Source organism: Lepidochelys kempii, chromosome 3 (assembly GCF_965140285.1).
Source record: "Lepidochelys kempii isolate rLepKem1 chromosome 3, rLepKem1.hap1, whole genome shotgun sequence".
Classification (NCBI taxonomy): Eukaryota; Metazoa; Chordata; order Testudines; family Cheloniidae; genus Lepidochelys; species Lepidochelys kempii.
The window spans coordinates 4541012-4565979 of record NC_136382.1 but is presented as its reverse complement, the minus strand read 5'-3'; the positions used below and the strand labels follow the sequence as shown (position 1 = coordinate 4565979).

At 46.9% G+C, this 24968-nt stretch overlaps 1 protein-coding gene across 2 annotated transcripts; it reads left to right on the top strand.

Moving 5' to 3' along the window:
* The first annotated feature begins 6636 nt into the window (after nt 1-6636).
* Nucleotides 6637-24767, top strand: PBK (PDZ binding kinase). Of its 2 annotated transcripts, none has more exons than XM_073335532.2 (8): nt 6637-6770; nt 7908-7984; nt 8564-8666; nt 9213-9355; nt 14257-14426; nt 15512-15575; nt 20374-20556; nt 24377-24767. In XM_073335532.2, the coding sequence occupies exons 2-8, from the start codon at nt 7927-7929 to the stop codon at nt 24580-24582; spliced, it is 927 nt and encodes a 308-aa protein (XP_073191633.2). In that variant the 5' UTR covers nt 6637-6770; nt 7908-7926; the 3' UTR covers nt 24583-24767. The 2 variants fall into 2 exon arrangements, with proteins under 2 accessions (XP_073191633.2, XP_073191632.2); XM_073335531.2 differs by having other exon boundaries at nt 15512-15641.
* The last annotated feature ends 201 nt before the right edge of the window (nt 24768-24968 follow it).

Here is a 24968-nt window from a genome sequence, read left to right as displayed (position 1 = left end):
CACTCCACTTCCTGGACAAGGTTTGGTAAAAAGCCTCACCAATTTGCCTAGGTGACTACAGACCCAAACCCTTGGATCTGAGAACAATGAAAAAGCATTCAGTTTTCTTACAAGAAGACTTTTAATAGAAATAGAAATCAATAGAAATCACCTCTGTAAAATCAGGATGGTAGATACCTTACAGGGTAAGTAGATTCAAAACATAGAGAACCCCTCTAGGCAAAACCTTAAGTTACAAAAAAGATACACAGACAGAAATAGTTATTCTATTCAGGACAATTCTTTTCTCAGCCATTTAAAGAAATCATAATCTAACGCATACCTAGCTAGATTACTTACTAAAAGTTCTAAGATTCCATTCCTGGTCTATCCCCAGCAGAAACAGCATATAGACAGACACACAGACCCTTTGTTTCTCTCCCTCCTCCCAGCTTTTGAAAGTATCTTGTCTCCTCATTGGTCATTTTGGTCAGGTGCCAGCGAGGTTACCTTTAGCTTCTTAACCCTTTACAGGTGAGAGGAGCTTTCCCCTGGCCAGGAGGGATTTCAAAGGGGTTTACCCTTCCCTTTATATTTATGACACGAGCATTAAAAATAGCCCCACAATCACCTTACTTCTGGCCTGATCCCAGCAACTTCAGTGGACCTTGGAACTGGATCCCACAGAACTGCAGATAAGAACATAAGAACGGCCACGCTGGGTCAGACCAAAGGTCCATCGAGCCCAGTCTCCGGTCTTCTGACAGTGGCCAATGCCAGGTGTTTCAGAGGGAATGGACAGAACAGGGAATCATCAAGTGATCCATCCCCTGTTGCCCATTCCCAGCTTCTGGCAAACTGAGGCTCAGGACACCATTCCTGCTCTTCCTGACTAATAGATAAATTCATGGAGGATAGGTCCATCAATGGCTACTTCTTTTTTGAACCCTATTATAGTCGTGGCCTTCACAACATCCTCTGGCAAGGTTGACATTGTTGAATGACATTGTACGGAATTAAGATCATTTCAGTGAAGATACAGGTATGTGAAATGTTTACTATTGAAATATAAACTTCTTATCTCTTTTGAGGTTTTTTAACACTATGTATAGTTAACCCCTGGAATTTACTGGGATAGGATATTGTTGAGGCCAAGAGCTTCGCAAGGTTTTTAATTGGATTAGGTATCTTTATGAATAAGAATAGCAATTGCAGTTATACAAACTAGGATCAGAATTACAAGATTTTTCACGCTTCATATTGCAAGAACAGGAAATTGCATGGGTTTTTTTTTTCATAACTTCATAACTGTTGTGTCCGTTGTGCAGTGTTGCCAGCTCTTGTGGATTTATTGCAAATCTCACCATGTTTGATGTTTGATGTTTTTCTTCAAGCCCCAGCTTCTGGAATCATGTGATTAGGTGAACATGGCAGCTTTCATTTAAATAAAAAGTGTCTAGCCCTCATGTTTGCAGAGAATGGCTGAAAACAAACAAAAAGAAGTATTTCTTCACACAACACACAGTCAACCTGTGGAACTCCTTGCCAGGGGATGTTGTGAAGGCCAAAAGCGTAACCAGGTTCAAAAAAGAACTAGATCAGTTTCTGGAGGACAGGTCCATCCATGGCTATTAGCCACGATGGTCAGGGACACAACCCCCTGCTCTGGGTATCCCTAAACCTCTGACGGCCAGGAACTGGGACTGGATGACGGGGGATGGATCACTTGATAACTTCCCTGTTTTGTTCATCCCTTTTGAAGCATCCAGCATTGGCTATCATCGGAAAAGATGATACGGAGCTAGATGGGCCCTGGGTCTGACACAGTATGGCCGTCCTTATGTGATTCACGTGCACTAGAAGGCTCAAAAACTAAAAGGCAAATGAAAAGAACCCAAAATCTATCTCATGATTTTTTGACCTGACTCGTGATTTCTGAACACTTGGGGTTAGCGATGCTGCTTGTGGCAAAGAAGTATCAAGGCTTGGTTGTAACAAACATGACGGGGATTCTTTACGGAGTCTAATGGGTACAGGCCAATCCCATGGTTCTCTCTGGCTCTCCAGCTCCCAAACTGAATAACAACAGATTGTGCCCCTTGCACCTCCCGAAATCCTGACCTGGCCTATGCAGTCACGGAAAAGACAGCGGACTGTCTACAATAACCAGAGTCCCAAATAGCTCCACAGCCAAGCCCCTTGATTTCTGTGGCATGATGCTACTGAAATCTGTGGCATACTAGGAATACCATGGCTACCTGAGGCACACCCTAAATTAAATTATACTCAACAGTACTGACTGTTATTCATTGGGATCCAAATCCTGAAGCCCTTAATTTTGACCTAACTCAGGCAGGCAGTAGTGGGTGAAGGAAACACATGGCAATAAGGGGGATGAGGAAGTGTACTGTCCTTATGCAGATGGCAGTCAGTGAAAAGCAGGTGGGCACTGATACTCCAGTGATAAGCATGGTCTAAGAACCTACATAGAACAGAAGATAGGAAGTGAGAAAAAGAGAATTCGTGCTACAAGCTGGGGACTCATCACATGGAAGCAAAAGAGGAGGAAAGAGACCTGGGTGTGTGCTTCGATCACAGGATGACTACGTACCACCAAGGTGATGCGGCTGTGAAAAAGGCATTCAGCCAGGCACTTCCAGTCGAGAAATACGAATGCCATTGCACAAGGTGTTGGGAAAAACTCATTTGGAACACTGTACAATCCTGAGCACCCATGGTTAAGAAAGATTAATTTAAACTGCAGCAGCTGCAGAGAAGAGCTACTAGGATGATCGGGGAGTGGTCAGCCTATCTTATGAGAAAACAGTGGAAAGCTTGGCTTGTTTGGCCTGGCAAAAGGAAGGCTGAGAGGGGATGACTGGTCTCTATAAATACATTGGGGGGGTCAATACCACAGAGGGTGAAGAGCTAGGTAAACTGGTGGCACAAGAATAAATGGAAATAAACTGGCCATGAACAAATTCAGGCTGGAATTTAGAGGAGGGTTTCTACTCATCAGAAGGGTGAGGTTCTGGCACAGTCTCCAAATAGGAGTGGAGGGGCAAATAACTCAGTTTTAAGAGAGAGCTGGACACATGTTGAATGCAAATGTCTGATGGGACTGCTTGTGATGGGGGGACAGTCAGGGCTCAACAGCCATGAGGTTCACTGTTAGGGCTTCCCCCTCGCCCTTCCCTTGGTCCTTGTCACAGAGACAGAAAGCAGAAAACCAGAGTCCAAAGTGCAGGCAATGCGATGTTTATTGGATTAATCAAGCATATTGTGACAGGGTCGGGCCAGATGGCTATAGGAGAGTAATAGAAGGCAGGCTAATCAGGGCACCTGGGTTTAAAAAGGAGCTCACTTCAGTTTGTGGTGTGCGTGTGAGGAGCTGGGAGCAAGAGGCGCGAGGAGCTGAGAGTGAGAACGCGGACTGTTGGAGGACTGAGGAGTACAAGCATTATCAGGCACCAGGAGGAAGGTCCTATGGAGAGGATAAAGAAGGGGTTGGGAGGAGGCCATGGGGAAGTAGCCCAGGGAGTTGTAGCTGTCGCCCAGCTGTTCCAGGAGGCACTCTAGACAGCTGCATGCCACAGGGCCCTGGGCTGGAACCCGGAGTAGAGGGCGGGCCCGGGTTCCCCCCAAACCTCCCAACTCCTGGTCAGACACAGGAGGAGTCGACCTGGACTGTGAATTCAGAAAAACGGCCAAGCTGAGGGCTGCCGTGAAGCTCCAAGGCGAGTAAATCCGCCAATAAGTGCAAGACCCACCAAGATAGAGCAAGTACTTTGTCACAATATCCACAGCTCTGCACACCGGTAGAGCTTTTTCCTGTCCCTGTTTCCCCTCCTCTTTCTTAGTAGGCCTAACTATACCTGCAGTGCACGCCCCTGGCAACACCCCTTACAATTTAGGGTCATGTTCCATTTTGGAGGGTCGTGAGTCTGCGGGCTTCAGTACCACCTCTTGTGTACCCCATGAGGGGGGTAAGGAGTGAGGTTGTGTTTTGCCCAGGGTCACCCTTTCTTTGGCTATTTAGCGTTTCTTATGCCTCCTCTCATCTCCCCTTGCCCCTCCCGTCTTGTTGCTTGACCTTGCCTTGAGATAGGAGCCAAGGCAGTCGTATATTAAATTCCCACCAAAAGCCAGTAATGCTTTAGCTCTACTCCTTATCTTTTCTCATTATACTAACAAACCCATCTGGTTGGGCAGAAGCAACAGACGGTGTCTTTGTTCTTTCTTCACACATGTAAGCAGGGTCTGAATGATATTACTACGGATATAAGAATATCGTAAGTCAAACGGGCAAACAAACCCTGAAATGTCTATCTCAGGCAGATACACAGGCCTGAATGCTATATTAACATCACTAACATTCATGTCCGGTTTACGTCTTACGTTCCTAAAGCGCATGGCTTAAGGTTTCAGCTGCCCACTGGCAGGGATCAAGAAGGGATATTTCTCCCCACAGTGTGTATTGGAAGGCATTTTTAATCTCCTTCCTTTGAAGCATCAGGGATGTCCCTGGCTGGGGGACGGGACATTGGCTGGGGTGGGCCAGGGCTGTGAGGTGGCACGGAGCATCCTCTCGCTCAGGGGCTCAGTTGTCTGGCTCTTGCGCACAGGCCCAGGGGTCGAGCTGATCCCCGTACGTGGAGTCAGGAAGGAATTTCCCCCCAGCTCAGATTGGCAGTGACCTTTTGTTCACCTTGGGATAATTGGTAAACATAATTCAATTTGTGGCCTTGAGCATTCAAGGGGTGGAGACAGGGATCTACAATCTTATTCCCAGTGTGCAGATAAAAGATGCCTGGCTGGACAATATTTTCTCCTCCAGGAGCAGGCTGAGTGTCTAGCTGGAGCACACTCAATGCAGCTAAAGCTCTCCCTTGTGATGGGGAGCAAGAGGCAGGCAGATAGAATTTCTCCACTGAGCAGGCTTCAGCTGGGAGCTAAAACAGGATAAATAATAATCCCTAGCTGTCATATAGCATCTTTTCTTCCATAGATACCAAAATGCTTTACAAACGAGGTCAGTATCATTATCCCAATTTAACAATGGGGAAACTGAGGCAGGAGGAAGGAAGAGACTTGCCCCAGGTCACCCCACAGCCAGTCGCAGAGCTGGAAACTGATCTGAGCTCTCATGGGTGCCAGCCCCGTTCCCTATCCACTAGGTCACACTACCTCACTGGCATCCAGCAGAGGAATTGCCAGAAAATCTGCCTTTTCGCAATCCAAGAGGACTCTGAAGCAGCTGCTCCAGAGGGTGAGTTCCCCGTGGTCTTGGCGTATCGCTTAAAAACCGCTCTGCCGCTCTAGCTCCAAAAGTCCCTTCTGGGCTGTGACAAAACCGGCCGCCTCTCATCCCCCGCAAGGAAGTGGCTGGGGAAGGTGAGACCAAGCGAGAACAAGAGGCCTCGCGGAAACTGCTCTGCAGCCTGAACTCCAGCAGTTGCTGCTGGCACCCGTGTCAGACACCGCACACACAGGCAGCGGGGATCGCACCCCTGGCCCCAGCCAGGGCTGTGCCCAACAGGGAGGCGTCACTCAGATCAGGGGATAGCCCGCCATAAACACCACCCATAAACCGAGGGCCATCCAAGGAGAAAAAGGTCACAGCCCAGGGAGGAGGGGGTTGTCCCCTGCTCCCCCCAAGCGCCACCAGGGGGTTGGCCCCTGCTCCCCACCTGGGGATGGGCCCCCTGCTTCCCCGCAAAGGGAAGGATGGACCCCTGCTCTCCCAGCCCCCCCCCCCCGGGGATTGGGCCCCTGCTCTCCCAGCCCCCCCGCCCCGGGGATTGGGCCCCTGCTCTCCCAGCTCCCCCCCCGGGGATTGGGCTCCTGCTCTCCCAGCTCCCCCCCCCCCCCGGGATTGGGCCCCTGCTCTCCCAGCTCCCCCCCCGGGGATTGGGCCCCTGCTCTCCCAGCCCCCCCGCCCCGGGGATTGGACCCCTGCTCTCCCAGCCCCCCCCCCCCCCGGGGATTGGGCCCCTGCTCTCCCAGCCCCCCCGCCCCGGGGATTGGGCCCCTGCTCTCCCAGCTCCCCCCCCGGGGATTGGGCTCCTGCTCTCCCAGCTCCCCCCCCCCCGGGGATTGGGCCCCTGCTCTCCCAGCCCCCCCCCCCGGGGATTGGGCCCCTGCTCTCCCAGCCCCCCCCCCCCGGGATTGGGCCCCTGCTCTCCCAGCTCCCCCCCCCAGGGATTGGGCCCCTGCTCTCCCAGCTCCCCCCCCCCCGGGGATTGGGCCCCTGCTCTCCCAGCCCCCCCCCCCCGGGGATTGGGCCCCTGCTCTCCCAGCCCCCCCCCCCCGGGGATTGGGCCCCTGCTCTCCCAGCTCCCCCCCCCCGGGGATTGGGCCCCTGCTCTCCCAGCTCCCCCCCCCCCGGGGATTGGGCCCCTGCTCTCCCAGCCCCCCCCCCCCGGGGATTGGGCCCCTGCTCTCCCAGCTCCCCCCCCCCGGGGATTGGGCCCCTGCTCTCCCAGCTCCCCCCCCCGGGGATTGGGCCCCTGCTCTCCCAACCCCCCCCCCCCGGGGGAGCGATGGGTCCCCGCCCCTTCCAGGAGCCCCGTGGCGGCTGACACACGCCCCCCCTCCCCCTGTCCCGTGGCTCCGCCCACCCCAATGGGCCCGCCCCCTCGCGCTCCGCGCCCCGCCCCTCCTGTCGCACGCTCCCGGCCGACCCTGTTTGGGCCGCGCGGCCGCCGTAGCCGCGTGGGGGGGGGCGGCTCTGGGATCAGCGCGCGCGGATTCAAATGGCAGCGGTTGAGCAGTGAACGGAGCCGCGGCAGGTAACGGGCCGGGATTCGCCCCTCCCCCCTGGGGGAGGGGACCCAGGAGTCCTGTGCTCCCCCCCCCCCCCGCATCCCCCGGAGCCGGGGAGGGGACCCAGGAGTCCTGTGCTCCCCCCCCCCCCCCGCATCCCCCGGAGCCGGGGAGGGGACCCAGGAGTCCTGTGCTCCCCCCCCCCGCATCCCCCGGAGCCGGGGAGGGGACCCAGGAGTCCTGTGCTTCCCCCCCCCCCCATCCCCCTGAGCTGGGGAGGGGACCCAGGAGTCCTGTGTGGCCCCCCACATCCCCCTGAGCTGGGGAGGGGACCCAGGAGTCCTGTGCTCCCCCCCCCCCCGCATCCCCCGGAGCCGGGGAGGGGACCCAGGAGTCCTGTGCTCCCCCCCCCCCGCATCCCCCGGAGCCGGGGAGGGGACCCAGGAGTCCTGTGCTCCCCCCCCCCGCATCCCCCGGAGCCGGGGAGGGGACCCAGGAGTCCTGTGCTCCCCCCCCCCCCCGCATCCCCCTGAGCTGGGGAGGGGACCCAGGAGTCCTGTGCTCCCCCGCCCCGCATCCCCCTGAGCTGGGGAGGGGACCCAGGAGTCCTGTGCTTCCCCGCCCCCCCGCATCCCCCTGAGCTGGGGAGGGGACCCAGGAGTCCTGTGCTCCCCCGCCCCGCATCCCCCTGAGCTGGGGAGGGGACCCAGGAGTCCTGTGTGCTTTCCCCCCACTCCTCCCATCCACTCCAGCGGGGCAGGGGACCCAGGAGTCCTGTGTCCCGTCTGATCCACCTGAGCCTGGGAGAGCTCTGTCTATGCACACTCTCAAGCTTGTCTTTCTCACCAACAGAAGCTGGTCTGATGAAAGCTATTACCTCCCCCACCTTGTCTCTCTAATATCCCGGGGCTGCATGGCTAAAACAACACTGCAAACAACTTGGTAGGGCAGCTAGGAAGCTCTGACCTGGGTTGCAGTGTCGGTTCAGGTTTCCCTTAAGTTCAGGACAAAATCTACAGCACATATTTATAGAATGTGCTAATTAGTATGAATTATAGACTGTGCTTAAAGGTATGGTAGGAGATAGATAGATGATGTTCTGCACCGGAGAAATACATTGCAGGCAGATCTAATGTAAATTGCAACTCTCTTGTGTCATAAAGCTCAGGACAATTATCCACAATGGAAACAGCAACTGCCTTCAAGACTCCTAACAAAATAATTAATAGGAAGAAATCTGGTAAGTTGTATTCAAATATGGCCTCTGGTTAACTATTGTAGAATAGGGTTAATTTTATCCCCTAAAACACTTCCACTGAAGTATAATCAATGCTGAAGTTTTTTAGTCAGATTATGTCTGGGTCCAGTGTTTCACAATACAAAGCTAGCGGTGGTGCGGTTGTAGTTGCCTAATAAACAAGATCGTGCTGATCATGTCCTGTTAGAGTGACTATTTATAAACATGACCATTACAATGTGGATTTGAAAGTGAGAGAAAAATAAGTTTGTTTTGAGATCAGACTTTAAATGACTGGGAAAATAAAACTCCACGTGAAGTTTTATTAAAGATTTCCATTGAGATGTACACCAAGGATGGTATGACGCATACATATTTGGATGGTTTCCTGAAGTCTAATCAAAGAAGAGGAGGTTTGTTAAGCGCTTTTTTTAAAAAAAAAACTAAATCTCATCTACCTCTCTTCCATACAAAGCTCCAAGTACAGTTGTAGTCAAAAATGCTTGTAGCAAGAGCTTTGAGATCTTCAGATGGAAGGTGCTAAAGAAATGGAATGATTTTTTTCTTGGTTTGTGTTTTTAGACAATGGGCCATGCGGACCTTCAGCTTCTGTAGTAATTCCAGCCTCTCCTTTCATGCAGAAGCTTGGATATGGAACTGGAGTAAATGTTTACCTTATGAAAAGGTAAGTGTAAGAACATAAACAGGATAGGGTGGCCATTACCTGGGACTTTAGATCATATACTACTAGGATAGATTTTTTAAAGAGACTTCTGTGCTGATGAAAGATGCTGGCTTGCCTGTCTTGGAAACTGAAATCTATCCACAGCTTGTGTACACAAGATGCCCCATTCGGCCTTATCAGTATGCCTTAAACCTAAACTGGAGTCATCACTACTAGCTCAGTCTTCATGGCTCATTAATTCTTGGAGACTTTGCTGGGATTACCCCACACTGCTGGAGTTCCTCTGAGGTTGATATAATATATGACTGTAGTAGAAATTCGAACTCTGTGCTGTGCAGTGTATGATTTATTATTAAGTTGGCAAAATTAATTTCATAGTTTTAGGTTTACTGTTTAATTCCACAAATTAATTGTACATCCATCATTATGTGAATGTTACTCTTGGCCAACACTGAATAGATGCTTGTGATAGATCTTTCATCACTGATGTCAAATATGGATGGGACGATGCTTCATTTGCTAACAGAGCGAATTTTTTCCATACAGATCTCCTAAAGGCTTGTCTCGTTCCCCATGGGCTGTGAAGAAAATTAATCCAAAATGTGACAATAAGCAGCAAAATATATATCAACAGAGGCTGAATGAAGAAGCCAAGATTCTGAAAAACCTTCAGCACCCAAACATTGTAGGTAAGTTTCAGACACAACTTAAGATGCTTAATTTGCAAATGTAACTATTGGAGCCATCTCTGAGGCTTAGTAAGGCAGGTGTCTCCTTCCTGATGTTACCTTCCCAGAGCCGGGGGGGAGGGTACAAATGGCCCTGGACCTTGTTTGAGCAGCAGAGGGTGCATGTGCATATCCCCTGACCCCTACATTCCATAGAGATTACAAATGTACTGGCCCCTCCAACTCTCCCTTCATTCCTCTCTATCCACCAGCTGACATGGTCACACTGCAACTAGTTTCTTCCTCCATCAGGTATTACCTTGGCCGTGTATAGAGTTCCAAATCTATCGATTTGGCTTAACAGGTCATGTAACTCTCTGTGTAACATTAAGCGTAACCTTAAAAGATCTAATTCTGGCCAGCGTACTGGTGCTGCCATGAAGGAGAATTCAGAAATACCTCAATATCCCACTTCTAGCATGTGGGTTATCAAAGCATTGTAGAGTCGCTCTCTTTCTGTCCCCACAGGAGAGGAATGAACCGGAGATCTTATTCGCAGGCATGCTAGGCTTATCCCAGAGCAGCCTTGCAAAGATTCATAGAATCATAGAATATCAGGGTTGGAAGGGACCCCAGAAGGTCATCTAGTCCAACCCCCTGCTCAAAGCAGGACCAATTCCCAGTTAAATCATCCCAGCCAGGGCTTTGTCAAGCCTGACCTTAAAAACCTCTAAGGAAGGAGATTCTACCACCTCCCTAGGTAACGCATTCCAGTGTTTCACCACCCTCTTAGTGAAAAAGTTTTTCCTAATATCCAATCTAAACCTCCCCCACTGCAACTTGATTCAGATTGCCTGCTGGCATCCTGTAGACTCCCTTCAGTGCCCAGATCCTACAAACACTTACACAAGTTTAACTTTACTATATGGGTATACTTGGTCCTGCCTCAGCACAAGGGACTGGACTAGGTGACCTGTCAACATCCCTTCCAGCCCTACACTTATATGATTTTTCGCAATGACTACAATTAGACTTCTCACATGCACAAAATTAAGTATGTGCCATTATTTATAGGTTCAGGACCTGAGGGAATAGTGACAACATAGTAGAATGTGTCCAGTGTAGGGTGCTAGAAATCTTTTATTGATATCTGGGGTGATGTCATTAACACACTGAATAAAATGCCAAACTTGACATTTCAAAAAGCAGACAAACAGAAATGAGCACAGCATCAAGTACAAAAAGTGGTTACTGCCAAAGATTGCGCTCTAAATACTTTGTAAGCAGACACAGGCATTCTGGTAGCTTGTTCAGTCCAGCTCTTTACTGGATCTTTGATGCTGTGCGCTCATTAATAATAATAAAATGAATTAATGTATGCAAAATAAGCCAGTTCCTGAGTTATGGAAAGTCTAGAACCTCTTGAAAACAGCTTCTATAAAAATTCTTGACTTTCAGTGTTAGTAATAGTTTGTGAAACCATGGTATATTCAGTGAAGTTTTGGTTACTACCGTAATATATCATTAATCTCTGGGATTATTACCTTTGTCACTGAAATCAGCAGTTGATTTAGCTTTTTTCTTTACTGTACATTTTAAAAAAAAATCATGGTATTTCTAGCAAAAATGAAAACATCTTAAGTGCTCCAGGAGAATTTTATCAATTTATATCCCCCCAAATGATGAGTGTTCTCCCTTCTCAACAAGAATTCAATGGCCAAGAACATTGTATTGAGGTTTCATATTGCAAAGATTTCATTGCTTTTGCAAAATGTACTACAGAACACGTACATGATTATTTGTCCGTTATACAATGGGAAAAATCATGCAAAAACGCAAGTGTCATCTTTTTAGTTGGGGAGAAATTTGCAAAGTCATAACATAATATGTTAATATCAGGGAGTTTATCCTGGGAAATTATGTGAAGTCAACTAATTATCCTTTAACTTACAATAAAATAGTCTAAACCATTTATTAAATGCTGAAACCATTTTAAAACCCCATGCGCCATTCTATTGAACATAGTCAAATGCCATGGCCAAGACTGTCAAAAGGGGCTAATGATTTTTGCGTGCCTCAAGTTTTAGGTGTCCAGTTTGAGACACTGTAAATGAGTCTGATTTCAGTGCAGAGGCACTCAGCACTTTCTGAAAATTAGACACCTCTCCCTAAAATGTCTCAAGTTGGGCACCCATTTCTGGAAAACTTGGCCTGTGGCTTTATATGGAAAAAACCTGAAGGCCGGTATGTGCTGTGAAAATTTTCCCAAAAACTCTTAACTGGTTTTCCCAGGTCAGTTAATTTGAATTTTAAATGGGTTGGAGTTGTAATGTAGAGCAGGCTCCAGGTGGCCTAAACCAGTTTCAAATGGTCCAGGCTGCCTGAAACCTGGCTTATATTATGGCTCCAAATGCTTTTAAAATTGGTTTTGTTGAAACTGTTGTTAAAACCAGTTAGAATTTTTGGGGAGAAACCCTAGCGCTGATCAGGCTAAAGGTGTCACAGAAGTTGTGGTCATTACAGTTATACAGCTGTAACTGTGAACACTTTGATATTTCAGAGTAACAGCCGTGTTAGTCTGTATTCGCAAAAAGAAAAGGAGGACTTGTGGCACCTTAGAGACTAACCAATTTATTAGAGCATAAGCTTTCGTGAGCTACAGCTCACTTCCTCAGATGCATATCGTGGAAACTGCAGCAGGCTTTATATATACACAGAGAATATGAAACAATACCTATTCCCACCCCACTGTCCTGCTGGTAATAGCTTATCTAAAGTGATTTCCAGCACAAATCCAGGTTTTCTCACCCTCCACCCCCCCACACAAATTCACTCTCCTGCTGGTGATAGCCCATCCAAAGTGACAACTCTTTACACAATGTGCATGACAATCAAGCTGGGCTATTTCCTGCATAAATCCAGGTTCTCACATCCCCCCCACCCCCATACACACACAAACTCACTCTCCTGCTGGTAATAGCTCATCCAAACTGACCACTCTTCAAGTTAAAATCCAAGTTAAACCAGAACATCTGGGGGGGGGGGGGGTAGGAAAAAACAAGAGGAAACAAAAAGAAAAGGAGTACTTGTGGCACCTTAGAGACTAACCAATTTAGGCTACCTTGCATAATGACTTAGCCACTCCAAGTCTCTATTTAAGCCTAAATTAATAGTATCCAATTTGCAAATGAATTCCAATTCAGCAGTTTCTCGCTGGAGTCTGGATTTGAAGTTTTTTTGTTTTAAGATAGCGACCTTCATGTCTGTGATCGCGTGACCAGAGAGATTGAAGTGTTCTCCGACTGGTTTATGAATGTTATAATTCTTGACATCTGATTTGTGTCCATTTATTCTTTTACGTAGAGACTGTCCAGTTTGACCAATGTACATGGCAGAGGGGCATTGCTGGCACATGATGGCATATATCACATTGGTGGATGTGCAGGTGAACGAGCCTCTGATAGTGTGGCTGATGTTATTAGGCCCTGTGATGGTGTCCCCTGAATAGATATGTGGGCACAGTTGGCAACGGGCTTTGTTGCAAGGATAAGTTCCTGGGTTAGTGGTTCTGTTGTGTGGTATGTAAGTTACCTACTACAGGACAGGCCTAACAAAGAAAATAACAGAACGCCACTAGCCGTCACCTTCAGCCCCCAACTAAAACCCCTCCAACGCATTATTAAGGATCTACAACCTATCCTAAAGGATGACCCAACACTCTCACAAATCTTGGGAGACAGGCCAGTCCTTGCCTACAGACAGCCCCGCAACCTGAAGCAAATACTCACCAACAACCACATACCACACAACAGAACCACTAACCCAGGAACTTATCCTTGCAACAAAGCCCGTTGCCAACTGTGCCCACATATCTATTCAGGGGACACCATCACAGGGCCTAATAACGTCAGCCACACTATCAGAGGCTCGTTCACCTGCACATCCACCAATGTGATATATGCCATCATGTGCCAGCAATGCCCCTCTGCCATGTACATTGGTCAAACTGGACAGTCTCTACGTAAAAGAATAAATGGACACAAATCAGATGTCAAGAATTATAACATTCATAAACCAGTCGGAGAACACTTCAATCTCTCTGGTCACGCGATCACAGACATGAAGGTCGCTATCTTAAAACAAAAAAACTTCAAATCCAGACTCCAGCGAGAAACTGCTGAATTGGAATTCATTTGCAAATTGGATACTATTAATTTAGGCTTAAATAGAGACTTGGAGTGGCTAAGTCATTATGCAAGGTAGCCTGTTTCCTCTTGTTTTTTCCTACCCCCCCCCCAGATGTTCTGGTTTAACTTGGATTTTAACTTGAAGAGTGGTCAGTTTGGATGAGCTATTACCAGCAGGAGAGTGAGTTTGTGTGTGTATGGGGGTGGGGGGGATGTGAGAACCTGGATTTATGCAGGAAATAGCCCAGCTTGATTGTCATGCACATTGTGTAAAGAGTTGTCACTTTGGATGGGCTATCACCAGCAGGAGAGTGAATTTGTGTGGGGGGGTGGAGGGTGAGAAAACCTGGATTTGTGCTGGAAATCACTTTAGATAAGCTATTACCAGCAGGACAGTGGGGTGGGAATAGGTATTGTTTCATATTCTCTGTGTATATATAAAGCCTGCTGCAGTTTCCACGATATGCATCTGAGGAAGTGAGCTGTAGCTCACGAAAGCTTATGCTCTAATAAATTGGTTAGTCTCTAAGGTGCCACAAGTCCTCCTTTTCACTTTGATATTGTTTGTTTACTTATTCACAAAATTCCGTAATGATGGGTGGCCTAAATATCATTGTGAATTAGTGAGACTCTGCTGTCAAATTGTGCTACTAAGCATATGCGTAAAATGCCTCTTCTGCAGATATTGCCTCTTCTGGTCCCCTAAAAACAGATTACATCTCTAATTGTTTTAAGGATACCGTGCATTTACTCAGGCCAACGATGGAAGCATGTGCCTTGCTATGGAATACGGAGGAGAAAAATCTCTCAATGACTTAATTGAAGAGAGAAATACAAAACATCAGGGCCCTTTTCCTCCTGCTACAATTCTCAAAGTTGCCTTGAACATGGCAAGAGGGTTGAAGGTATGTTTTCTAGTGATATTAGCTGTTTCATGGCAGAGCTGTATACAGGGGTGATACTTTATTTTCCCAGTAACTCAACCTGAGAGAATCCAAAGGATGCTGCACTAGTATCGGCGCGTGGTTTGCAGATGCCACAAGTCCTTGTTAAGGTGCCACTCTGGTTTCGTGGAACGTGATCTTGAGACCAAAGAGACCACAATCCCATTGTGCGAGGTGCTGTACAAACATGGAACAAAACGATAGTCCCTGCCCCAAACAGCTTACAGTGAAAGTAACACAATAAGTGATTCAACTTTGTTTTTGTTAATACGGGCCCCCGCTGGCTTACTCACACTTTTCCGTTCCTTTCGGAATCACCCCCTTTTCCTTCTTGCTAGCTGCTAGAGTCCACCCTCAGCCTCATGCTGGCAGCCAATAAAGGAGCTCGGGCACCAGCAGACGTTGTGGGTAGGTGGGATGGGCAGATAATCTGACCGGGAGGCTGAGGGGTTTGGTCCTGAAGATACTGGAGGGGTACTCAAAGAGAGGCATAAGAAAGAAAAAAGCAGCTGTATCGCTCTCCCCTACCACCTGCAGGGCCCCTGGGCAGTTTTATTCACTGATATTTTTAGTAAAAGTCACGGACAGGTCACAGGCTGTGAATTTTTGTTTACAGCCCGTGACCTGTCTGTGACTTTTACTAAAAATACCCGGGACTAAAACGTAGCCTTAGTTATAAGCCATGAAAATGGAAGGTTGCATGGAACAGCCTTTTCAGTGATAGTTCTCGCATTGTTGTGTCACAGTAGCAATGTAAAAATGTTGGGCTAGATTCTCTGCTCGTGTAAATCCGCATCGCTCCATTGAAGTCTGCTTGTTTGTCTCATTCATCTGATATGTCATGTCTTCTAGATTAGTAGATTCTTTGGGGCAGGGACTGTTGGACCTAGCACAACTGAAACCGTAAGATGACTCTGCAGTATGAATGTTAAATAATAATATGATGATGCTTCACTGCCCAAACCTGTTTTAAAATAGCCTCTTTCTCTGTTTATTGCTTCTCATCTGTGAGTGGGATGTTATTTGTTCCTTTTTCTGCCTTGCAGTATCTGCATAACGATAAGAAACTGCTCCACGGAGACATCAAGTCTTCTAACGTTGTCATTAAAGGTGACTTTGAGTCGATAAAAATCTGCGATGTGGGAGTGTCCCTGCCACTGGATGAAAACATGACTGGTATGTGGGGCTGTCAGCTTGGACTGCTCCAGTCATCTGGACACTATGGGTGTCCGGGACCAGAAAACTAAAGCTAGCTTTTGACCTGGAAGGGGCAAGGATGACCTACTGGTCTAAACTGAGGTGGTGTCTGCTCTGTGTAGACATTAAAGATCCCATTGTGTTTTCATAAAAGGAGTTTGCTGTGCAAGGATGCAGTTTCCGTCCCTGGCTCTATGCCATGTGGTTGCTACTCTTTGCCCCAGAGATGGCTGCATTTCAGTGGAGGTGCTTCTTATAGTTTAAGTGCCTTCCAGGTGAATGGTACTGCATAAATGCAAGAAACTTCCATGTTACCCCAAAGGGCCCCATATTGCATTTCTTGGACCCCTGAACTCACCTTAACGTGCAATGGAGTTCCAGTGTACAAGGAACACTGGATTAGGCCTAACAGATTTTGAACTAGCATCTGGCTGTGGGGAAACCTTAACTCCTGCTTGAGAGTTAAGTAAATTAACCTTCTATTTCATAGTTCTGGAGACCAGCCTGAGCCAATTGTGAAAATTATCAATGTTTTACTTAACTACAACAAGAAGCAGATGTCTAATGGCCTGTTGGTATAGCTGTCAAAAGCAGGAATGTGTTTGGGTTAATTACAAAATCACTTCCCCCTCTGTTTCTTTCCCCAGTGCTTGGGTTTGCACCAGCTGACTGATGTATGAAGCTGCACTATTAGATTTTTATTAGTAACTCTTTCATTTTATAAGGGAAGAGAAGGGAATGTTGCCATGACAAAATGGGCTTTGGAGCCGGGAGGGGATAGGGCCACAGGAAAGATCTCCCAGTGCGGAGGGTAGTTAAACACATTAAATTATGGGGTGACTGCAAAGAACAAGTCCTCTAGATTAGAAGAACCTTCAGCCCAGCTCTGAGTGAAGTCTTGTGGTGTGTCACATGGAGACAATATCCAACTGGCCAAAAAAGGACACTGAGTCCTTATCCATAGGTAAAGCTGCAAGTTTGTCACGGAAATCACGGATTCCAGGACCTCCGTGACTTCTGCAGCGGCCGGTGCAGCTGGCCCAGGGGCTGCCAGCTCAGGCAGCCCCTGGGCCAGCTGCTGCTGGGGCAATCTTGGGCCACCTCAGCCCCCCTCAGCAGCAGCAGGAGTTTGGGTGTGGGAGGAGGCTCAGGGCTGGGGGTGAAGGCTCTGGGCGGTGCTTACCTCGGGGGGCTCCCCAGAAGCAGCCACCTGTCCCTCCCTCCGCTCCTAGCAAACGTCTCTCCGCTGGCTGCCTCTGCCCTCAGGCACTGACCCCACAGCTCCCATTGGCCGCGGTTCCTGGCTAATGGGAGCTGCAGAGCTAGCGCTTGGGGTGGAGGCAGCATATGGAGCCATCTGGCCACACCTTTGCCCAGGGGGGAGCCATAAGGAGCCAGATAAGGGGCCTGCCAAACCTCCTCCTCCCCCCCAGCACCAGCAGGGGTGCCAGGCCGCATGCTGTAGCCTGCTCCCCCAGCACCAGCAGGGGTCCTGGGCTGCTCCCCCCAGAGCACCCACGGCGCCCCCCGGGCCATTCACCCCCAGGGCACCCAGGCCACGCCACTCCCCCACTGCCCAAGATTTAGTTAGGGGTATATAATACAAGTCATGGATTGGTTATGGGCCGTGAATTTTTGTTTACTGCCCGTGACCTGTCCATGACTTTTTATTAAAAATACCCGTAGCCTTCGCCGTGGGGTATCCAAGAATTAAAGAATGATGGTCTACAAAGTGATAAGGATTCTAAGATTAATTTCTCATTAGTGCCAGATACTTCTGAAGATCAGCCTTGCAGCACAAGTGTAATGTTTCTCGAGCAGCTGTGAGCCTTCTGATAGCTCAGTGAATTATTAGGCAATGGGGAAAGTGTGCCGAAGCCACTGCTTGCTGGAGCATCAGCGTACAGCTCAGCACGCTGGCTTCACTAAAAAGCAACGTGCTGCACCAAAATCTCTTCTGCAGGAGCGAGCGGGCATCAAGTCAGTGACTGGGTCTCCTTATTCAGTCAGATACCGACATTTTTTCGACTCTTTATAAGATTAACTAGGAGCTCTTGGAGACTTTAAAAACATACTGACCAGTAATAAACCTTTGCTGGATTAAAGAAAGGTAAATCGTTGTCTTGCTAGCAGCGGGTCACCTGGCATGATGTAAATTCATCCCTCCATCCCAGCCACCTTCAGACAACAGCTGGGAAATGGACTCTGTCAGAGGCGTTGTCCTCTGGCTTTAATAGAACTCTTGTCGATTGACTGGGAGAGGTAGAGTTGATTCATCAGTGTAATAGATCGCAGGTGCTGCACCTCAGGATCATATTCCAATCCAGGCCTCTCTGCCGGCATAAGGTTCCCACGAATCACAAAGGTGAGATTCTAGACCTTTCTCTGCTAGATTGAAGAGCTCATCCATGATTAAATATTTGTTCCCCATGTAGATACTTACAGACTATAAACAAGTCACCCCTTAAACTTCTCTTTTGTTAAGATTGGGCTCTCTGAGTCTGTCACTACAAGGCAGGTTTCTAATCCTTTAATCCTTCTTGTGGCTCTTCTCCGACCCCTCTCCAATTTATTAACATCCTTCTTGAATTGTGGGCACCAGCACTGGACACAGGATTCCAGCAGCGGTTGCACCAGTGTCAAATACAGAGGTCAAATAACCTCTCTGCTCCTGCTAGAGATTCTCCTGTTTTATGCATCCCAGGATTACATTAGCTCTTTTGGCCACAATGTCACAGTGGGAGCTCGTATTCAGCTGATTATCCACCAGGACCCCCAAATCTTTGTCAGAGTCACTGCTTCCCAGGATAGAGTCCCCCATCCTGTAAGTATGGCCTGCAGTCTTTGTTCTGTGGGGTACACATTTACATTTAGCCATATTAAAATACACACTGTTTGCTCACGTTCATTATTGATGACCTGTGCTCATTTACCACTTCCCTGACTTTGGTTGTGTCACCTGCAAACTTTATCAGTGATTTTGTTTTCTTCCAGGTCATTGATAAAAATGTCAAATAGCATAGCAATAGCAAGAACCGATCCCTGAGCCACTCCACTAGAAACACACCCATTCAGTGATGATTCCCTATTCACAATTGCATTTTAAGACCTATCAGCTAGCCAGTTTTTTAATCCATTTAATATGTGCCATGTTCATTTTATATTCTAGTGTTTTAATCAAAATTTTGTGCAGTACCAAGTCAAGCGCCTTATAGAAGCCTAAGTTTATCACGTCAGCACTATTACCTTTATCAACCAAACTCATCAAAGAAAGAGATCAAGTTAGTTTGATAACTACGGTTTTTCCATAAATCCATGTTGATTGGCATTAATTACATTACTCTCCTTTATTAAAGAACTAATGGAGTCCTGTATCAGCTGCTCCATTATCTTGCTCAGGATTGATGTCAGGCTGACGGGTCTATAATTACCTGGGTCCTCCCCCTTACCCTTTTTAAAGAACTGGCACAATATTAGCTTTCTTCTGGAACTTTCCCAGTCCCCCAGAATTTATTGAAAGTCAACAATAACGCTCCAACAAGCTCCTCAGCCAGCTCTCTTAAAACTCTTGGGTTTGTTAACTGAATCTGATTATTTTAAAATGTCTAACATCCTCTAGAGATACTGGTGGAATGAAAAGAGTGTTATCACCATTTGATGAGACTACATTATCTGTTTCCCCCCCCGCCTCCCCCAAATACAGAACAGAAATGTTTATTGAACACTTCTGCTTTTCTACATTATTACTGATGATTCTACCATTTCCATCTATTGTTAGGATTCTTTTTGTTCCTAAATATATTTAAAAATTCCTTATTGTTTTTAACTGTGCTGGTCATAGATTTCTCCTTGCGTCCCTTTGCTTCCCTTATCAGTTTTCTCCAATTCCTGCCTCCTGATTTATAGTATTACTGTCAACTTCCATTTTCTTCCATTTGTTATATATATATTTATTTATATTTTACAGTACAACTTTCTTCTTTGACTGTTGCTTTTTGGGCATCTTGTAAAGTGTTCTTAAATGATCCCCAATTATCATTCACATTCAGAACATGTTTGTTAGTCATGCTGTTCAAGCAGACCAAATGCTAAATGATCCTAACTCCTCAGTGTATTAAATCCTGAAGTGGAGCTTCTAGTATTCTGTTGATCTTAAGACCCATGCCTCATAGCGCCAAGCAGGCAGACTTTGCAGTGGACTCTATTTGTGATGTCCTGTGTTGTTCCTAAAACGTGCATGATTTTAGTAGAAGTCTATATTCGGTGCTTATTATCCTTGACTTAAATCTGCAGCACAGAACAGGATATCTGCATGATGGGGTACAGGCCCTGCGCTGGTGCAAAATGTTACCTTTCTACAGTATGTAGCTTAGTCCTCCTGCGCTCTTTAGGTGTGAATCTAATCACTGGGTGTTGGGACACACCTCAAACTTGATTCTTTCTGTTCATTTTAAGACCTCTTCTTAAGTAGGGGGAGAAAATGTTTTTAACAATTAACACACTGTGTTAAAATCCTAGTGTGGACAAGTCAAGCCGTAGTTTTAACACACTAGCAGGGTATGGTGACCCCTCACTTCCTCCTAGAGTTTGCTTTGCCCAGCTAACGCATCTTCAAATCCTAGTGTAGTTGAGGCAGTTATGGTTTAACATGTTAAGTACACCGTTTTTCCTAGTGTGGACATAGCTTGAGTCACGTGTTGTTTCTCTTCAGTGAGTGACCCGGAGGCACTTTACATTGGCACGGAGCCATGGAAACCTAAGGAAGCTCTGGAGGATGGTGGTGTTATCACTGATAAGGCGGACATCTTTGCTTTTGGACTGACTCTGTGGGAGATGATGACCCTTTCCATACCTCATCTGAACCTGCCTGATGATGATGATGACGACGATGAAGGTCAGCTTTTATTTCTTACAGTCCCAACTCTTAAAATCAAGCACCTCTTGCAGGAAGCTGCCCTTAAAGATGGATTTACCCAATTGTGGAACTGACTGTGTCGAACATTTGTATGTGCAGGGGATGCCTTAGGGCTTGTCTACGCTACCAAGCCTACAGTTGCACCGCTGTAGGATTGCTCCTGTAACTCCTCTGTGCCAACGGGAGAGTTCTCCCGTCGACATAATAAAACCACCCCCCACAAGCAGCAATAGCTATGTTGTCAGGAGAAGCTCTCCTGCCAACAAAGGGCTGCCCACACCGGTGCTTCTGTCGGTGTAACTTACATTACCTAGGGGTGGGTTTTTTGTTTTGTTTTTTCCACACCCCGAGCGACATAAGTTATACTGACAAAAGTGGTAGGGTAGACAAGCCTTTAGTGTTTCTTTAACGCACATCCACTAGCGAAGACATGTGTCAATCATGACCTGCTATCAATACAACTAGAAAAACAATTAAACTGTCTTGTGTTCATCTACTTAAATAGCCTATTGAAAGAGGACATAAGGAAATAGTGAGGGGAAAGGTTAGCCAAGACCTTTCTCTGCTCACTGATTGTTTTTTTTAACCCTTTCTTTTGTTTCTGAGAACTGCCTGGCTGGTAAGTTTCCGGTTGTCTCACCTTGCCGGGAGCGTGTTGCAGCACAGAAGAGGCACTCAAAGCTACTCGGGGGGAGGGGGCTTACTGCAAAACATGTGCCTGGCTGCTGTGCACAATGGTTTTGCAGGTGGCTGAGCTGCTTTAAAGTTTGTTTGGCTTTTTAAATCCAAATGAGTTGTTAAATGTGCCTAATTAATCATTTTAAATACTGACGTGCCCCATAAGAAGTCCAGCTGCTTGTTAAACAGCTGCAGGAGAATTCTCCCTTGAAATTCTGCTGCTTATCAAATTCCTCTCAACACTAAACTTGGCACGAGAACCAAGTTACAACTGGATAGTCCCTCAACATGGTTCCCGTTTGAAGTGTAGATAGGACCAAAGCACGTTTCTGAATCATGCTACGGCCCTGCTAAAAGCTAAGTGAAGTTGCTTAGATTATGATTCTGGTCCATCTATACTGCAAGACTGAGTCATGTTTTAATTGTATTGGGGAAGGGATCTACCATGGGGGTAGCTGCAGTTTAACTAGGACCAAAGTGATGTGGTCAGCATGACAGTCAAAGGATAACAACATTCTTCTCCAGCCCAGCAAACTGAGCTCAACAAGGCGTCAGAGGCAATTGGACTACTCAGACTCGGAAGCCAAAATAGATGCATAACCTAGTTGAACAGTGTGAATGTGTCCCCAGGATCTCTAGATCTGAAAACATCCGCCTCCCCTGCTTGAACTAACAGTCGTCCAGCTCCTAGACTTAGTCTTGCAGATGGCCCAGCCAGTGCGTTATTATAGTAGCATTTAAACAGCTCCTGGCTTTACATTTTTGGGTTAGGGCTTATATTGTAATAGCGCAGTGATATTTCCATTTCCTTGTTAAAAGGCCAGTGCTGCTCCATTCAGGCACCTTGTCTCTGCTGCACAAAAGTCGGACAGCCTCACTAATCCGTGACTGCTGTTTTAGACGCTGGCTGGCCCAAGTGCCAGTACTCTCCTCCTTCCACCAAAAAGTGGTCCTCAAACAGAACAAAACGGCCCTTTGAAAGGGGGCACTAGATGGTGCGGGTGACTGGGGATGAAATCTGTAGGGTTATAAGGGGATAACCTGGGATCCCTAGATTGTCACCTTAGTTCCAGCCAAGGCCAGAAGTGATCGGAAGTTGGCCCTTAACTAGCTGGCTCTTTTGGTGAGTTGTGCGAAGAGGGTTGGGTGGTATCAGGCCAATCTATGAGCACATATATGCATGTTGCCAAAACCCCACCGCCCGTACTGACGCTGAAACGTGTTGGCTGACTAGACAGACTAAGGAGGGAGTAGGTTCTGGAGACACCCTCCTTCTCTTACCTTTAGAAGTGGTCCTGCCAGGTTACTTTTGAGGCATGTTGGCAGAGTGGAAGAAGCATATGCTGTTGACTCCTATGCTGTATCCGTACTGGATCCGTGGAGGTTTCAGTCTCCAGGGCTGTCAAGCCAGCACTGAATTCACTATTTTTTTTAAGGAGAGTGGTAACTTTATCCAAAAAATCCATATAAATACGACCAATGTAATTTGAATCCTAAAACTGTCATTCTAGGTAGAAACTCCTCCCAAAATAAGTCTGATAGAGAAGTTTCTAACCATCAGAGGACTGAAGTTCTGGAACAACCTTCTAAGGGAAGCAGTGGGGGCAAAAGACATCTGGCTTCAAGACTAAGCTTGATAAGTTTTTATGGAAGGGATGATATGATGGGATAGCCTAATTTTGGCAATTAATTGAGCTTCAACTATTAGCGGTAGATATGCCCAATGGCCTGTGATGGGATGTTAGATGGGGTGGGATCTGAGTTACTACAGAGAATTCTTTCCTGGGTGTCTGGCTGGTGAGTCTTGCCCACATGCTCAGGGTTTAGCTGATGGCCATATTTGGGGTCAGGAAGGAATTTTCCTCCAAGGCAGAGGTCCTGGGGGGTTTTCGCCTTCCTGTGCAGCATTGGGCACCAGTCACTTGCTGGATGATTCTCTCTACCTCAAAGTCTTTACACCATGATTTGAGGACTTCAATAGCTCAGACATAGGTTAGAGGTTTGTTACAGGAGTAGGTGGGTGAGATTCTGTGGACTGCGTTATGCAGGAGGTCAGACTAGACCATAATGGTCCCTTCTGACCTTAAAGTCTATGATTCTATGACTCCCTTTGCTCTGGCCTTCAAACAAGCTGGCCAGTCCAGCAGCAACCCTAGAGCTTTCTTTGTTCCTCTAACTCAAGCCCCAGTATCTCCACAAAGTACCAGAGCAGTCAACATATTGACATACAAATAAGCACAGTTGGCATCTCGCTGAGCTTCCTAATCCTGACATTCAACACACCTCTTAAGATGGAGTAGGGTTTGCCTACACCAGGTGTGTGACCAAGACTGTTACACCCTGTGGGAAGTAGTGAAGTATATGACTTTAAAGTTAACAGTTGGACAACTAAAAAAAAGATTTTTAAAAAATCACTAAACTTTCACCTTAGCTAACAGAAAATTTCATTCAGGTAGAATCTGATCCTAATGAAGCTGATAGCAGTACTGAAACCGACTTCAGTGGGATAAGAGTAAACATGTAAATTAAACAAGGAAATTACAAATTGGTATTTAAAAATCTCTGGAAATACTTCAGAATCTCCCTGGCTATAAACCATGCAGCTGTATAATCACTTGGGGGGGTGTTCCTGTTTTAATGAGATTCCAACAGGAAACATGGCTTGCTGGCAAGTATCTAGACGTGGTAACTGCAGGGAGGCTTTTGCATTTGTCCCAACGGTCCACAGTTGGCGCTTTTTCTGAGGGGTCTAGAAAACCAAATGATTGATTATAGTTTGAAGTGGTAGATTGTAAATGCAAAGGGACTGAATCAGCAAACCAAAGTGGCAGAGGCCCAGCTGCTTCTGAAGCGTTGCCGCATGTGAGATGATCCATGGGCTTGTAAGCAAAACAAACAAGATCTAAGGTAGCATGTGCTGAACTCTAGCTCTAGAATGACAAGCAACTCTTCAAAGGACCAGTTCCGTGGTTCTCCTGCTCCCTACCCTTCAAACCCCCATTCAGAGGAGGAAAAGACTGCATGGGTTAAATGGATGGATGGCCCTTGAGAAGGTGGCATTCACTTTCCAATTAAGACTACCAATTACTGCTGCTGACTTGTTTTAAATGTTCTTTGCCAGAAACAACATTTGATGAAGAGGACTTTGATGATGAGGCGTATTACGCAGCTCTGGGCACCAGGCCACCACTGAACATGGAGGAGCTGGACCAGTCATACCAGAAAGTGATTGAAATGTTTTCCATCTGCACGTGTGAGGACCCGAAGCAGCGCCCCGCTGCTGCACACATTGTCGCAGTCTTGGAGGAAGACATGCATCACCAGTAACTGATGATTTCATATCTCTGCATTCTGATGGGGAATTCTTTAAGTAGTAACCTTTGCACTGGATAAGTTCATAGCATTCTGTAGCTTTAAACAAATATTAAGCATTTGAGAAAAAACTAGCACTTCCTTAAAACAGATAGTGCTGATGTGAATTTGATTTAATAAAATATTGGTTTGTAACAAGATAGCTGTGTTTGACGTAAGAACTTTAATCTTTTTAAATACCATGTGCTTGTCTCGATTACACTTCAGGCATTTTTATAAACAGTAAGGTAACTTAAGTACATGACTTCCTGCAATGCTGAGAGTTCCACACTGTCCATTCATCTGGCAGCTAGTTGTGTCCAAATCAGTAAACTTTTTTTGAACCATATTTTAAGTATTGT